The 16,737-nt window shown below is 41.0% G+C and overlaps 1 protein-coding gene across 3 annotated transcripts in view; it reads right to left on the reverse strand.

The window, feature by feature from the left end:
* Positions 1 to 16,737, reverse strand: part of arhgap15 (Rho GTPase activating protein 15) — a 126,215-nt gene that overhangs the window by 23,343 nt on the left and 86,135 nt on the right. For all 3 annotated transcript variants that reach the window (XM_061236772.1, XM_061236773.1, XM_061236771.1), the window contains one exon: positions 13,141 to 13,275. In XM_061236772.1, coding sequence (XP_061092756.1) covers positions 13,141 to 13,275 — 135 coding nt within the window. The remainder of the gene's footprint in view (positions 1 to 13,140; positions 13,276 to 16,737) is intronic.

Raw genomic sequence — 16,737 nt, forward strand, 5'->3', positions numbered from 1 at the left:
AAGAAGCAGATAATTAGCAGTTTTCAGCAAACAGAGTGGCCTGTCACTTTCTTTGAAGGTTTTATTTGGCCCCAACCAAGAGGCCACTGTCAGATTAAAACCTCATTTTTTTCAATCTTCGTTGCCTGTACAACGGACGGCATCCATTAATTATTCGTCCACTGCAGCCAGGCACAAACTGGACAGACCCCTCTCAGGCCAGATGGTGAGTACATCGTTATTTACATCTATCAGGCCCGAATTCTCAGGCTAGATTACTTCTCCTCAGACAACATCTTTCTCTCAGCCCAAGACCCAATAGCCGAGGATTGAGAAGCTGCTGTGTTTGCCATTTGTTTTTCCTTTTTTTATTTCTATTTTTCCTTCAAACATACAGCTCCCGAGCATTTGCTGCGCTTGCTGTCTTTCGGAATCCATTGGGGTTTTTCCGTTTTTCGAGAGCATTCGGGGTCAGCGCTAACTGCTGATGCACACCTTCTTCTACCTTTTAACACCGATGACCCCGCCTGCTAATCTCCGCAATGGGCCTCTAGTGGTTCTAATATAAACGAGGGCCTTGTTATACAGTATAGTGGAAGGATGATATATTCCATTGGAAGATGTCCAAAATTGGATGTGGGAACTTGATTTGTGCCATTATACTGATCTTCAGCAGTCCAGCAACATTAAGGATTTTTTAAATATATTTATGTAGTATCACTGGAAAAGAGATCACTTTAATATGCATAACATCTAAGGAAAAATGTTAAAGTGGGCTAAATTAATTCTGACGTCCTTTGGCTGCGAGTTCAGGAAATAGCAAAATGGGCTCTGATAAAAATCAAACCCTTTCCCCAGCTGCCAATTCCAAATTACAAACTTATTGCTCATTTGCAGATAAGCATTTGGTAGAAGTTAGTAACGTCTGGCGCATACAGTTCTAGTTTTGATTATCCTTTATAGTTTGAATTCACATTCACCTTTCCTCTCCATCCATACAGTTTGGAATCATACCAAGTGTTATTCAACCTGGTTCACTTACTGCACGGTGAACCTTAACTGCCTATGATGAAAGGCCGTGTGTTCTCCAACACACAGCAAGAGATTATTGAGAAGCTCTGTGAGCCTTTTCACCCCTGTACTAGCAGCTATATTTTGTTATCTGTTCACTTAAAACCGTCATTCACGTGGTAAACGAATAAGACGGTGCCGATATTTTGGGGGAAATGGTCATTTTTCAATCAGCTTACCTTGAACCACGCTATAATTAGCAGCAGTTACAGCGTGAAAATGATTGGTACCCTTAATGAAAACGGAGAAAAAAGGCTGCATATATGTAATACACAACGTGGATAATGATCGATGTCAAATAATGAATGGTTGCAAACTTGCCAGGAAGAGGTTGCAAGTGCATATTATCCCCAGGGATGGTAAGAAAGATGAGGGTGGCCATAAGTAACCCAAGGATCGCAGTTTAAGAATTTTAGAGATGGTTGTGTTTTGGGGTCACCAAGTAAAAAAAAAACATAAAATGACAGAAAGACTGCCCTTACTGACGAAGAACATGACTTGGAGAGAGTGCTATGGTCTGATGAGTCCAAAATGTTAAATTTTGGTCATACACACCATCAAAATAGAATGGGTGAGTCATTTATGTTTTGGAAATGTTTTGCTGCCAGTGGATCAGGGGCACTATTTAAGATCAATGGCACAATGAATTCAACAAAGTACCAGGAAATCCTGGCAGAAACTCTGGTTGCCTCTGCTAGGAGTCAGAGTCATAGGTAGATTGTCGAGTAGGACAATGACTCCAAACATACATCAAAAACAATAACCATCTTCTGCAGTGGCCATCTCAGTCTCCAGACTTAAAGTAAAACACATGATCTGAACTGAAGTTCTGCATGGAGGAATGTTAAAAAATAATATGCTCAGATTTTACAGAAATGGACCTAGGTAAACAGTGAAAGCAACCTTTACTTATAATGGTAGAAGTCAAAGAGATTATTTTCAATCAGATTATGACCTGAATTTTTTAAAAATGTAAGAAAAAGAAAATCTAAATGGCTCAATATGGGCATTATTGAAGAGTCCCAGCAGTTAAGACCACTGTTTTAGCCACCTATTTAGTTTCTAAGGTGATTAATGTCTTGCTATGGCACCAAACCATTAAAGCTGAGAAGGGATCCCCTCTGGGTGTTTGACTAAACACAGGTACAACAACACACTTCCACACATACTTACAGTGCACACATTTCGCATAAGTTGAAAGTTCATAGTGATACACATTCTTTAAAAATTAATAAACATGTATTAGTGCAATACTTAAGATTTACATTTGGTTTAGGCATAAAATATATACATGATGTAAAATATAACTACTGTCCACTTTAACTTGGCCTCATTAAAATATTATGTTGGTATGCAAAGAGCCTTCATGGAGCTCAATCAATCACAGGAATTGTTTATGCTATGAGATACTTTACCTATAGGGTTCACCTATCTTAAAAATTGCGCTTTGCTGTTTAAAAAACATATTGTGGTTAACAATTGATTCAAACTCTATTGTGTTACCTTGTTGCATTATTAAGCACTGGCCCATAATCACACATTCAATGTCTAAAATGTTCTTGATTGTGTTTTATTTAATTATTATAAAAAATATTATTACTTTATTATTATTATTATTATTATTATTATTATTATTATTATTATTATTAAGCTTTCTATATAACTTGTTGTTGATTAAAGAACCAATCCAGGCAAATATTTGCAAAGTGCTAATAACCTTGCAGGTAGTGATTTAAGATTTTAAATGTGTGTTTTTTCAGCTTTTAGGTAATTAAAAGCAATGTCTTGGAGGATCTTATTTGTAATTTATTAAACATAAAAAGCTCCATGATAAAATATAGAAATTAGATATATTTTGCATTTCAAAGATTGAAGCTGACAACTTTCTTGCATGCAAATGAGGTTGCGATTCGTTAAAAAATGTATTTGAAACCAAATTATTTCAGAATGCACTTACTATAATAATGTGGTACACAGATAAGGGGTACACAGGCTGCTAAAAGCCACTGATGTCTCCGAAGTGCTGAAATGAGTTTTTTTCTGCCATTGTCTATTAATGCTCTTTTAACAGAAAGACGCATATTAATAAATTAACAGAATTGGTAATAGATTTGTTAATTACAAATTTAAGAAGCTCCACAGTGTTGTTTTCCCAATATGTTTTTCCCCCACTTAATTCAAAAGCAGAATTGCAGATGCATTGATTAATAATTGATGTGGAAATGTGAAGCTGAGAAACAAGTAAACAAAGAAAAGAGAAGTTTGTCACTTTCACAAAATGCGTATTGCCCAACAGCTTGAGTTGGGCAGAATTTGCACGTTTGTCTTCACACAATGCACCTATAAGATTCATTTGTCATATCTGTTCTCTTTCGTTCTTTTATCTCAATGGGCAATTTGACTCAATCAAATATCTTTGATTAAAATCTATTTGTTGTGCCGATATGTTGCTTCATCAGGATGGACTGAGGAAATCACTTTTTTTGTCAAGACAAATATTCATTTAACTAGGTTTGAGTTGGGTGACACAATTTTTTTTCTTTGTGCAAACATTGTTGAATAAAAACAGTGTTTACCTCAAACTTTTCAGTGAGGAAGCAGAGGGCCTTTTCAGCCTGTAGATCTGTTGAAGATCTGTGAAATAATTTAACAATAGAGCACTGGCAGGACACAGCCCTGGCATATAATATGGCAGAAATACACTAACTGCTGATACTGATTGATGTTATGCAGTAACAATCATCTTGACCAGAAAGCCGTCCTCTAAGAGCTGGGGAAAGAGACATCTTGAATCCTGGCATTGTCCATTTTCGGCAGGCGAATTTTGACACCGAAACCCTTGCAAACAACCCCCCCGCACCCCACCTCCGTGATATCAGCCCGACAATGTTAGTCAGCAACGCTCGTAAATACCCAATTCATCAACGCGGGAGCGATTTCGAAACGGGGCGCTCACAAAAGGCCGAGCTTGTCAGCGAGAGAGACAGGTGGTGGCGGATCTCGCTCTGATACGGAGCGATATGAATAATATATTCCGCGGAGAAGCGTGCCAGGGCCCAGGCGGTAAACACAGCTGCTTCCTCTCTCTTCCAAAAGAACAGCTTGGCGGGACGGAAACCAGGGAGCCCATCCCACCTGAGCACCGGGGACTATTAACTAATCAAACACGCGCGCTAAGTAGTGAGGGAGGAGGAGCCCAGAACAGGGGCGGGGCTAAAGTTTGTAGTTTGAAGTTTGTAGTTCTGACTTTCCGGCCAGGTGGACCAGTACACACACGGGACTATGGGAAACTGTGGAAGAATGACATAACTTTTTCAAATGCTCAATGCAAAAGTCATCACTGGAGCCAAAAAGGTTGTTCTAATATTTAGTAATCTAGTATTGCAAGCATTATTTCAGAAATATAGTTCTGGGTTTAGAGCTTCAAAAGCTGGTTGTTTCGATATGAATGTCTTTCTAATGTTAGACACAATAACAGGAAGCCAAAGGTACACAGTGAGGACTGGCGCTATGAGTTGTCAGCAATTTTCTGGGTTTAACTCACTGTACACCCATGACAATCTGCTGAGGACAGTAACATCCGTTGTATCAATTCAGCATCAACTGTGAGCGTCTGTGGTAACTAAACTCTTAATAAAGTTTAGTTTCAATATCTTCACTTTCACGTCAGAGCAGAAAAAGTGAAGGCCCAGGAGTGTCTCAGTAACTCTGCAACAATGGGAAGTGTTTGTTTCTTCGGGGGATGAGCAAAGGGAAGGGGGGGGGGGGGGGTTGGGGGTGCTCAGGGACAGATTTTGATGTTCCAAAAAATCTATAAATCTTGCAAAGGCCATCTGTCTGGTGCGAGCTTAGTACTTACAACCAAGAATTTACCCTTGGGTCCATTTTCTTATTTTTTTACATTTTTACAGGGAGCTTCTGAGCTAATTGTAGACCTCAGGTGAAATATTATTGCAAAATAATAACAGCAGAGTGATCTTATGATCTGTGACTCATGATTGGGAGTAAACAGGACAGTGCGTCAGTGTCATGCAAAAGTACTTGTCTTTTTTTTTTTGTTATTATGTTTTGTCTCTCATCCAGCTTCACATACTGTAGATATCTCGTAACTGTTGAAGTTTAAAACATTTTCTAAAAGCTGTTCCAGATAACTCCTATTTTTTTGGAAAATAGGTGATTTTGAGTGATGCTGACGTAGGATAACGTAGGATAAGGAACGCGGGTAAACTCTGAACTTTCCCCCACTGCGTCAGGACAGAAAGAAACACGGCTAAAAAAAGGATTCCATAACCAGCAAACAAATGTGGATTTCCTTCATGAGTGATTTATGCTGTACATTGTCTTATTGAGTTATATTATTTCACCAATAATGTCCCTTTATATTCTCACCCATATTGCAGATTACATTGGGATCGCTGCCATAAAAGTCCTATCATCAGCTTTGCTCGACACATCGAGGGAAGGACGAACGACTGCGGTCCCAATTTGGAAAATTTAATTAATAGAAGAAAAAGGCCAGGAAAGGTTGAATTAAGTACAATATCAATTCTGAAGCAGATTCTGATTCCCGTCCTCATTTGCCAGTCCATTTATTGTAATTGAAGTTTGTGTGCTTGACCAAAGTAGCTCCACGTCCCTCATCAGTATAACGACTTTGTGGTACCTCATTGTCCGTTCCTGGAATTGTGCTCATGACTTTTCTTTAAAGAGCTCTATGCTAACAACCAAAATACAGCAAATTAGAATGGGCCCAGTATCTTGTTCACCCCTCTATAGGGTATTATTTCAGGGTAATCATGTACTGTACACAACCTACTTGGAGGGTTGGAGGGGAGGGGTGTTGGTAGTGATGGGGATACTCTATAAGTTCCGGGAATTGCAATCTCAATTAGTGACTTGCAATTGCACTGCTTTCTTAATCACCCCCAAAACAACTGGCCTCGGGAGCTCCGCTAATGCACCCCATTAAAATGGCCGCCTAAAGAAGGCTCCTAATGGCAATAATCGCTCATGGTCACCACTAAGAAAAGCCAAAGTTTTGACTTGAATTAGGAGTGATGAATGAGCAAGGGCTGCAGTGTCAGAGAGCATGTTATCCGGGGAGCGATGTGTAAAAGACCATGGCCTATGTCCGAGCTGCCGTGAATTGTGTCAGGTTTTGAGCGAAAAGTCCAGTCCAGTTTACGCCGGGGAGAAGACGGGGCTTATGCGAAGCAAAAGTGAACGTACTGTCCATTCTGATTCTGGTTAGATTCCCACATCCCCTTTCCAGCAGCTCTACAGCGACTCCTGCTGATAGAGATCGCTTGGACTGTACAGAATAGTGAGACCTGCTGCAGAGAGTCTGAGAACCAGTGACATAAAAAAAAACGGCCTCACCGTTATTCTTGGATGTTTTCTTAGAGTGGTTAAACTTGAGAAATGTGTTTATGAATAGGGCACTGCTCTGTCCATCAACTACTATACATAATTAACTGTTATTGAAGTGCTTTCAATAACATTAATTAAAAAAGGCTTTTAATTGGAGAAAAAGCAACTCGTTAAAGTACATTCCAACTTTTTCTGGAATGTGATGCTTATTTTTTGGAATTATAATTTTTTTTTAAATATAAGATTAAGAAATACACAACTAGCTGACCATTATATTATACCATCACAATTCATTTCTGCTTCATACGTTTTTCTTCCTCAGTGAAACTTTGTCGGAGTAAAAAGTTGGTCACAGTTCAGGGAACTATGCGAGAATAAAAATGCCATTTATTATGTTTCATTTCATTGATTTTAATGTATGGTTTTATTTATTTATTTATTTATTATTATTATTATTATTATTATTATTATTTTTAATAACAAGTGTTTCTCTGTGATATATGTTTCCAGTATTTCCTTCTGTTGTGAGACCAAGGACTTCTTCTTTAGTGTAACAGTTGTATGGACTACATTTTGAACTGTTTCTATGCAAATTCATCCAGCCATGTGCTTTAAAGACTGTTGAAAGGGCTTGGGTAACTCCACCTCAAAAGCTTCCCATATAATAGCCATTTCTGACATTTTCTGATGTTTCGTAGACCTATGACCTAAATTTTAGGTTTTCATATCCTTTATTGTGTTGTACCCAGAGAATCTGAGAGTGTATCTCTTAATTTTTCCTAATTACAGATTTTCTGTGTATAAGAGTGCTGTGCGTTATGAGTGACCCTCCCCCACTGTGAAATCAAGAGGAAAGGGTTCCAGGTAAAGCTAATTATATCCCCTGCTATGCGGGGACTTTGCAGTACTAATTAGATGCCTAAACTCGGTCTGAAAGTGATCGGCATTGACAATCCATGCCCCTGCTCATCAGTAATGGGACGGAAGCAGCCAGAGGACAGAGGGTATTTGGTCCTTGCGTTCAGTGTGTAAATATTCATTGATATTCATATGATACTTGGGAATTGTCTTGATTTCGCCTTGTGGTTTGGCACAGCCAAAAGCGTTTCAGAAGCGCTGAGGGGTGCATTAATTCTGGAGTCTTTATGTAAAAATTAGATTGAAAGGGCATTATGGACAGCTCAAAGAACCTGCTCGAGACGTGCTAACGGCGAGAAAAACAAACAGGCAAACACAAACACTCTCAGTAATGCGCCGTTTAAATCTCTCGCACCTTGTGCAGATTTACTGGTGTAAGCTAGACGGGTGAAAAAGAAAAAGAGTGTAGCAGGAGAAGACGTAGCACACGTAGCACAGCAATGATCACAATTATTTCATTTCGTTATGGTAACACAGGTTGTTAATGAGCCTAATTAAGCATTTTTCCATGCTCATTATGATTGGCCGAGTCACACTGGGATGCGGGTCCACAATTAGACATGTGACGAAGGTCCTTAGCCTGTCAGATGGACCGCATCGACGCGGGGGCGAAACTGGGGCAGCCGGACAGCCCTTTCTCCCGGCGGACCACCTCTCACGCACACACACACATACGCGTGTGCACGCGTGGGCGAGCGCACGCGCACACACACACACACACGCATGTGTGGGCGGGCGCGCACACACACACACGCACACACACACACACACACACACACACAAACTTCCCTGGAACCTGAACAGCGGGCCGCAGATGGCCCTCTTGCCGTTCCGAGCTCAGGCATGGCGAAGATCGCGGTCTTTGAGAGCCCGCATGATTTATTCATGGTACTGGGTGACGGTCAGGGGGAGAACGGAGGCCAGAGAGTTTCTGGGCACGTCCATCAGAGCCTGATTGAGATGAGTCAAAAAAAAAAAAAAACAAGGGTGACTCGAATCGGACAATCTGGTGACAGCGTCTGTCGGGGCTCCATAGCTGGCTATGCCCTTTTGGGAGGGGGAGAAGCAAAGCCCCCCCCTCCCATACTGGAGTGAGATATCTGGGTGAGCTAGTAAGGAGGTTGGGAGGGGGCAGGTGGTGGAAGATTATTTGGCTAAGCCATGTGGACAGGGCCGGATGTAAGAAGATAGGACTGGGATGAAGACAATAGTTCAACAGGAACTAGCTTATCTGGAGAGGAAATGCAAACATACCTGGTTATCTTACAATATATAACTATGATTTCTGTCAACTTTGACCAACAGCCTGAAATATCAGCACATTGATTAATTGCCATGTTAGGGGAAAAATACATTCTTCATTTTGTTTCATTCGTAATAAACTGAGATAATCAGATTCAGAGAATTTGACAAAGAGAAAGATTGACATTTGAGGGCGCGAGAGAGAACATAGCATGGATGGATGAGAAAGATAAATACTTGATTGATTTGCTGTTTCTTTATTACACACACTATCCTCCACCATTACATGCAACTAACACATTCTAATAAAATATCCTAACTCTCCTCAGACCCACCCTCAAACCCCCACCATACGTTGAGAGAGAGAGCGAGAGTGAGCAAGAAAGAGGGAGCAGCAATTTCTGCTAAATATGTGACAGTTTGCCATAGCCAGAGAGTGAGGAAGTTTCTATAAGTTCCCTTCTTGAGCTTTTTTTTGATATTCTTTTCTTAGCTATTGTTCAATGTCACAATCACTGTTGCACGCAAACATATGTTTGCATTCTGCGTATATATGTTTATGTATATGACTATGTTCATTGTATGTTTTATATTTATTTTTTCTCATACTTTGGAAATATGTAGTATCCACCGTATGTCGTTGTGCCAATAAAGCTAATTTAAAAGAAGAGATTTTTGAAGAGAGAAAGAGAGAGAGAATGCGAATCTGCTTTGTTCGCTGTGGTTTGGGAGCGCGGTTAGGGCTGTGTCCCCAACTTCCTGCCCACAGCCCGGAGGGTTCCGTGGGAGGAGAGCGATACTGGGGGGCATGTTTTAGGGGCTCCAACTGGCCCGGCCTGATGCCACTTAATACCCCCCAACAGGCAGGAGAAGGGCCTGTCTCTTTTCATGCAAGAGCGAACAAGCTTTCATACCAGAATGCCAACTACCGCAGCACCGTGCCTCTTCTCCGGTTGCTTGTTTTAATTTTACAGCAGACAGAATGGACATTGTTCTTTTTCATTACTGATTCTATTGTAACAATGTGCATAAATACTGTATTTAAGCGTAATTTTGTTTTGGAACGGCCGGCCAGATTATTGCATGTTTACCCCGAAAACATAAGTAAAAAGATTATGTTTGCTGACGACACTGCCAGACTTGTTATTGGACATAAATAAAGCAAGCAGTTTAGCTCTTTTTTTTCCACAGTGCTTCACTGGTGCGCTTTTATGTGGTCGCAGCCCCAACTAAACGAGCAGCAATGGATTCAACTGATCTGATTCCAGTCACAGGAAGCCAGGGAATTTAAAGGATGACAGATGAAGTGAGACAGATCTCCATTTACAAGGATGGCAGTGAGGTAATCTGTGCCTTACCCCCGCATTTCATGGGAAAGAACATACACACAATTACAACTATCAACTATAAGTGCCTTTTTTGTTGTTCTTGAATAACATCATGAATTTCATCAGTTGGCAAGGCTTAAAATAAAAAGTGCAAGTCTCAATAGAAACATTGTATTGCAAAATGACGGCTATCAATACTTTAGGTCCTCTGCAATTTCAGGCTATCGATGATTTAGGACCAATGCAATTTAGCATTGCGCTATTAGGCACATCTACGAGAGAACAGTAAGTAACAATTTGGAGAGAGATACGAAACATAATCATAATAATATATAATATTGAAAACACAGTTAATAATACTATGATTCTGAAATAGACGCAAACTCCAACATTATATATTTTGTCACTCCATCAGACGCTTACCAGAGGCAGATTTCTGTATCCCTGGTGGAGACTCTTGGTTAATGGACTCAGCTGAGGGGTTACACTTGTGGAAGTCGCTCTGGATAAGAGCATCTTCTAATTTATTGTAATGTAATGTAATGTAATGAGTAGCTCTGCAGGGCATAGGGTGTAACTGCTAACAATTAGGAAATGAGCCCATTCCGGCTCAACCCCAGCATCATCCTCTATTGGGCGAGTGTCTGGGTGTGAGAGCCTTTCTGGATTAAAGAGAGAAAGTACCAATGAGAAGCCACTTTATGTACCCAGGGTATATTATTACCATAAGAGTAGGGAGACCATTGGTCAGATAGTTCTGGTAATTTACCTTGAGGGAGTAGGGGGAGGGAGAGAGAGAAGGGGGGGGGGGGGGGGCTTTACATAGTGAGAGTTAAGCTAATATGAAGTCTTTCTGACCAAACCCACACCCCACTGCACAGTGAATCATGAGTTTGAGATTAGCGGCCAGCGGAGGAAAGTTTTAAGGTGTAAAATTACAGGAGGCGAAAGGCTAATGTTAACAGGATTAGCTTTATCGGCCACACGCGAGAGAGCTGACGGGCTAGCATTAAGGGCAATGCAGAGAAACACATGAATATGTAGAGAGCCGGGGGTCTCCTTTTGAAGCCGAGCATATGTGTGTGTGGGGGGAGGTTTTGGGTGCAGGATATAGGGTGGGGTGGGATGTGGTGTGGAAGGGGGGTGGGGGGGGCGGTGCAGGGGACAGTCACAGCATTTATAGCTTGGCTGTTGTCCTCGTTTGAGACCCCTCAGTCTGGGTAGACAGGGCTGAAATTTGGGGGGCAGTATTACAAGTTAAAAATATGCGGACATTTCCAGAACTTGTATTCTAGCCTTGTTCTTTATCCCAATTGGGGAATTTCCCTCCTTAACAGGATGACAAACGATACTGAATACAGCTGACCAATGCGGCAGGAGATTAAGGAATAACAAGATTTCATAACTCCTTAAAAAAATCAGGAACTGAAACACTGTAAACAGATCACATGAAATTTCAATTTATGCTCTCCATGGTGACAGAGAGTAAAGTAAACAAAGGTGTCCTCTAAGTGAAGCAGATGAAGAAGGCGAAACGATGTTGTCAAAGCTGTTTTTATTTCTCCCCGTTTGAATCAGATATCTCTGAATTATTTTGAAATTTCCCCATGCAGATGGATGACAGTGTTAATTCTTAAATGGCACAAACATAATCTAGCAGCCTTATTCAGGATGTTGATTTATAGATAGGGCTCGGGTAGTTAATTGCCGAGCACGGCTTGATCAATCAAAGCCTTTGAGCTGCTTTCTAAGCTGCTGCGTTCTTATCTTTGGCCGCTATTTGGAAACTAACAATGCATTCATATTTGTGCAAACAATTTGTTTATGTGTGTTTCTCAAAATCACACTGCTGCAGCATTAGAAAGAAACCCCTTTTCCTCTTAGATGCAATAAATGCACTGATTCTCCCTTAATGGGAGTGAAGTAGTTTGTTTGCATGAGACAAAGTAATCTGTGTTTTCTGGGAAAATGAAGAGAAATGTATATGCATTTCCTGCAATGAGGCTAGTGAATCAGGCAAGCGTCTGTATGTGATCTGCAGTTTATTTGAGGTCATTAATCTTGATTGGATGTCCTGTGATTATCTCAGGGAGAGGCTCTTTGAGGTACTGGGAACAGATGAAATGTCACATTCATGCCCAAATTATTTAGTGTAAAGCAAGTGTGGGTGAATGCCATCTACGTGCTGTCATTGCTGTTTGTTTCCGCTCTGATCCCATGAGAAGTGCGCCCCCTAATGGATCCAAAGTGACACAGCAAGGTATAAACCTTGAGAAACACTGCTTCATGTTTTTTTTTTAATTGTCGTGAAATTTAAAATAAAATTAAGAATATACATACACATGTATCATATTTAAATATCACTTGGTATTGTTTCTTTAAAAAAAGGCTTAAGCAATCAACACCCATAAATCTAAAATGGGTTATTTGTTTCTGTTAAAAAACAAATTCTCTGAAATAAAGCAAAACAGATGGAAGATAAATATTTTAGAGAAATGATGAGGCGACTAATGAAATATTATCACATTCTCAGACTTAATAGTTCACCCAGAGAGCGATGAATTAACTTTGACTGCATGAGGAGCAGGAAAGTACTATCTGTTGCCTGATAGGTCTTTATGCTGTTATTCAGCTGTGTCCTGTGTGTTTGTCGCACTTGTTAACATGTTACCATCTACCCTGTAGTTCCAAAACCAGGTCTACTGCCATTCACAGCTGCCACTACACCAGTTAGTGACCTTTTGCTTCACCACGCTTCCCAAATCACCCTCATCCAAAATGAATAACCAAAAACTAATAAACAAAAAATAATCTGTTTTTGTACCCAGCATAGATAAGGAACAAAACTTCAGCACTGCACTGATTTTGCCAAATAATTTTTGTATACATTTTTAAATACATTTTTTAATATCCCCACTACCATCAAACCTAAATAAATAAAAACATAAAACGTGAGAGTCCCCTATTTGAGCACTGACCAAGATCCAGCCGTTGGTTAAAACAACAAGTAGACTTATCACCAGATTAACAACCTACAGCATAAGGAGTTTCTAACTTCCTAAGAATTTGAAGCATGTTGCAAATACGTTCTCACTAATATTTGGATGCTAAGCTATCACGTCATAATGAAGTTCAGAGCACTTTCTTGAGTCATTCTGGACAGGAACATCAGCCAAATGATGTCAATGCAAATAGGCGAATGAATAAAGAAACATCTTTGAGGCCTACTCACTTATCGCCTCCACCAACGGTTCGAAGAACCGGTACGGAAACAGCGGCTCTGGAAGCTCCCGGAAAAACATCTTGAGCGCTCCGGTGACCACGTGGATATCTTCCCACTGGCAGTCGTCCAAATCCAGCTCGTCTTCTGGGAAAACAAGAGAAGCGATGGAACAACCGCTTTTAATGAAACAATTACACTGCACTAATTATTATGTTAATGTTTGCCGACTATCAACAGCCAGTGCTAACAGCCGTGTGCACCTAGAGGTTTAACGCAGTGCGCTTTCCCTCTCTTTTCCTCTCCCTCTTAGGAAAGGGGACTGCCGTCTGCAGAAATGTTTCCGAGTAAATACAAAAGGGACTGCCGTCTCTGCCGTAGGGTGTCAGGTACGTGTAATTCCCACAGTGCACTGCTTTGAGAAATTGGTGACAGGGCTAAACTGAATTCATACTGTAGCTATTAGTTTTAGATGCAACTCTGGCTTTTGAGATAGGCCTTGACATTTGAAGGGACTGTACTAATCCCCAACTATGACCAGCTTGAAATACCAGCTACCAGCTCTTTCAAAACATAGCTTGAGCTGGTCAGACCATGTTGTGTATAGAGCTGGTCAAACTAGATTGTAATTAATTAATGTTACAAGAATAAACTGCATTTGTACTCATATCATATCATATTCATATCAAACTGCCGAAGCTACAATAAGCAGCCATACCACCCTAGTCATATCATATCCTACTCATATCAAACTGCTGAAACTACAATAAGCAGCCATACCACCCTGTACCCTTCTCACGCTAAGTGCCTAAAAAATTGACCAGGGGAATATTCCACAAAGCAGGATTAGAAATCAGATAACTGCACCAAGTAAACCCCCCCCCAATCTGGAACATGGACTGAAGTAAAAAGAGCTTTATTCAGTGCATTTATCATGCTTTGTGGAACAGGGCCCAGTGCATTTCTAAACATTAGATTTTTTTCATTAGATTTTAAATATAAAGATTTGACTTAACAATATCTTCAATTTCATCACCAAGGCCTTACATTAAGTGCACAGATAAAGAAACAACTAACAACTATGCAAACTATGTTTGTGCTGGAAAGGTGGAGGAAGTTTAGACTGCAGTCCTGGTGGTTTCAGCGCTTCTCAAGTGATTAATTTAAGTCATTGATTGGCTAAAGACTCCAGACACCGTCTTTCAAAGCCTAAATTGGCTGTTAAGTGAATGGAAACCACACAACTTCAGATAGTACAGCACTGCAGGATGGTAGTTTGACATTTCTACTCAAGTGTATTACAGGAAAGAAATGTTGGGGATTTCACTCAAAGAAAAATATGCAAGTTCCTTATTCCACCAACCAAAATCTATTTTTTTCTGCTGTGGATAGAGAGATTATTAAGTAAATGAAACATATTTTTCTTTAGAAACTTTTTTCCCTGCCTCACAACTCAAGCCAGCACTGTGCAACCCCAAAAAATCCCCTGCCCCGTCCCCCAACTGCCCAAGTCACATTTGATTGAAACCAGTTAACCAATGGCCCTAAATTTCATGGTATTCATTTCATGGGACTTGATCCTACGGCCAGATTTGAATGCTCGATGCCAGAACAAAGACACCAGCCACTCCGGGGAACTCATAGAGCTGCGTACTGAAAGACACAGGAGGGGGGGTGGGGGGGCTTTTACTGATGTCTGTCAAATATTTTGATATCACCCCCTCCCAGCAGAACCCCCCCCACACACACACCATGACACAACCACCCCCACCCCCCCAAAAAACAAGAAAAAAAAACACACAATTGAGCCCCTTCCTGCTTGAACTGCCTTCCTCCTGTGCTCTGGCCAGAGCATTTATGAAGACCCATCACTTCCACCATCTGAACAGCTGCAGTTCTTCTCATGGTTTCCCCCTTGACCTGAAGAAATTAACTTACCCTTTCTGTGTGGTCTGTGAGGGTTCCTTAGCTTGACACCATTTGTTCTTACTGATCTCAGTTTAGCAACAGTATATAGACCCCTGTATTCACCGTTGTGTACTGCTAACGGGCCGACGCTAAAGTCATAAACGTTAATGCGTATTTGCAAAACTGTTATTAAGACTTTGACTTCAGCAGAAACAATGCATACTTATGCGGACTTACTTATGCAAAACAATGGATATGTTTGTAACTATGTATCTAGCTTTTGTGGTGTTTGCTTACCACTTGAAATGCACTTTTTTAAAGTTTCTTTGGCTAAAATCCTCTGCTAAATGACCAAACTGTTACATTTTAAACTGTAAATTGTAAATAATTTATGTGTTTTTTCCCAGCTAAGAAAAATGGTCTGGCTCTGGACCACAATAGTGGCCCAGAAAATGTGGAATGCAAATTCTTGTGTGAATTTTAGCAGCCTAGCATTGTTAGGAAAAATATCAGATGTTTGGGATGTGCAGTGTTTGTGAGCATGTTTAAGACACTATTAATTCAGTGGTGCTGTAGTAAAAACACTACATAAGGAGGTACTTTCTGCCTGAAAGTTTTGCGATTACAGCAAAAAAAGAAAAACTGCTGTCTCAGTACGGCTGTGGTAGAAAAGCGGCACAAAGCTAATTTAGTAAAGATGATATTGGAGCGGGGTGAATGTTTTTATTAAAGGATGAGTGGATCTTTCTCATTGTAGGGTGCGTTTGAAGAAAGATCTGCCTCCCTTTAACAGTCCTTCTTTGGGACACAATGCGCAACCAGCCATTCAATTAGCTTACCATTACGGACTGACCACTTGACAGTCCCAGCTAAATGTTAATCTGTCCATAACGGATGTTTTGTGCAATTAATCATGTTCAGCCCAGCAACAATGGGGCTTCTCAGACAACCTGCAGCTCTGCTAGGCATGCTGGGAGCAAGGCTCCCCTCAAGGGAGGGTAGACACTTCTCCGACATGTTGCTCAAGTCTAATTTGGGAGCGCATTGAAAGGTTGTTTGGCCTAATCGTTCACCTTAATGTTGACACGCATTGGAGGGCATAAACAGTCTGTGTTCGTTTTTCTCTCTTTCATTCAGCGTAAACACAGGAACAGGGCCACGGAAAGCCTGGAGAAACTGAGGTCCGGAACGGGCCCCTGTCCTACCGAACGGGTCCTGGGGGGGTCAAGCACCATTCATCATCAGACGGAGCGGCTTCCTGCCTGGAGGCTTTGTCGGAGGAATAGAAGAAGAAAGGTATTCTTTGAGAAAACAGAGGGGAGGGAGATTACAGCCTTTCGCTCCGAGAGCAGGAGGGCTGAAGAACACAAGGTGCCACTGTGTCAGAATCATAATGCATGCAAAGTCGGTGATGTCATACTTATCTCCCCCCTTTCTCCCTCGACCTCAAAAGTCACAAGACCGGGGGCCGGGATCGTCGGAAGCCAGGCGCCCCTGACAGAGGCAGGACCCGCGCGTCCGCTGAACGAATTAGCCGTGACCCATAAGTGAATTTTTGTGCCACTGAATTATTATGATTTATATCTGCCCTCTGTCTTCTCGTTCAGGGGAGTTGGATGGCGGAACAAGACCTTCTCTTGTTCTCTGGAAAAGGACCCCAAGCTAAAATCCCACATAAAGGGCAAATTAGATAATTTGGGA

Source organism: Conger conger, chromosome 3 (genome assembly GCF_963514075.1).
Source record: "Conger conger chromosome 3, fConCon1.1, whole genome shotgun sequence".
Lineage (NCBI taxonomy): Eukaryota > Metazoa > Chordata > Actinopteri > Anguilliformes > Congridae > Conger > Conger conger.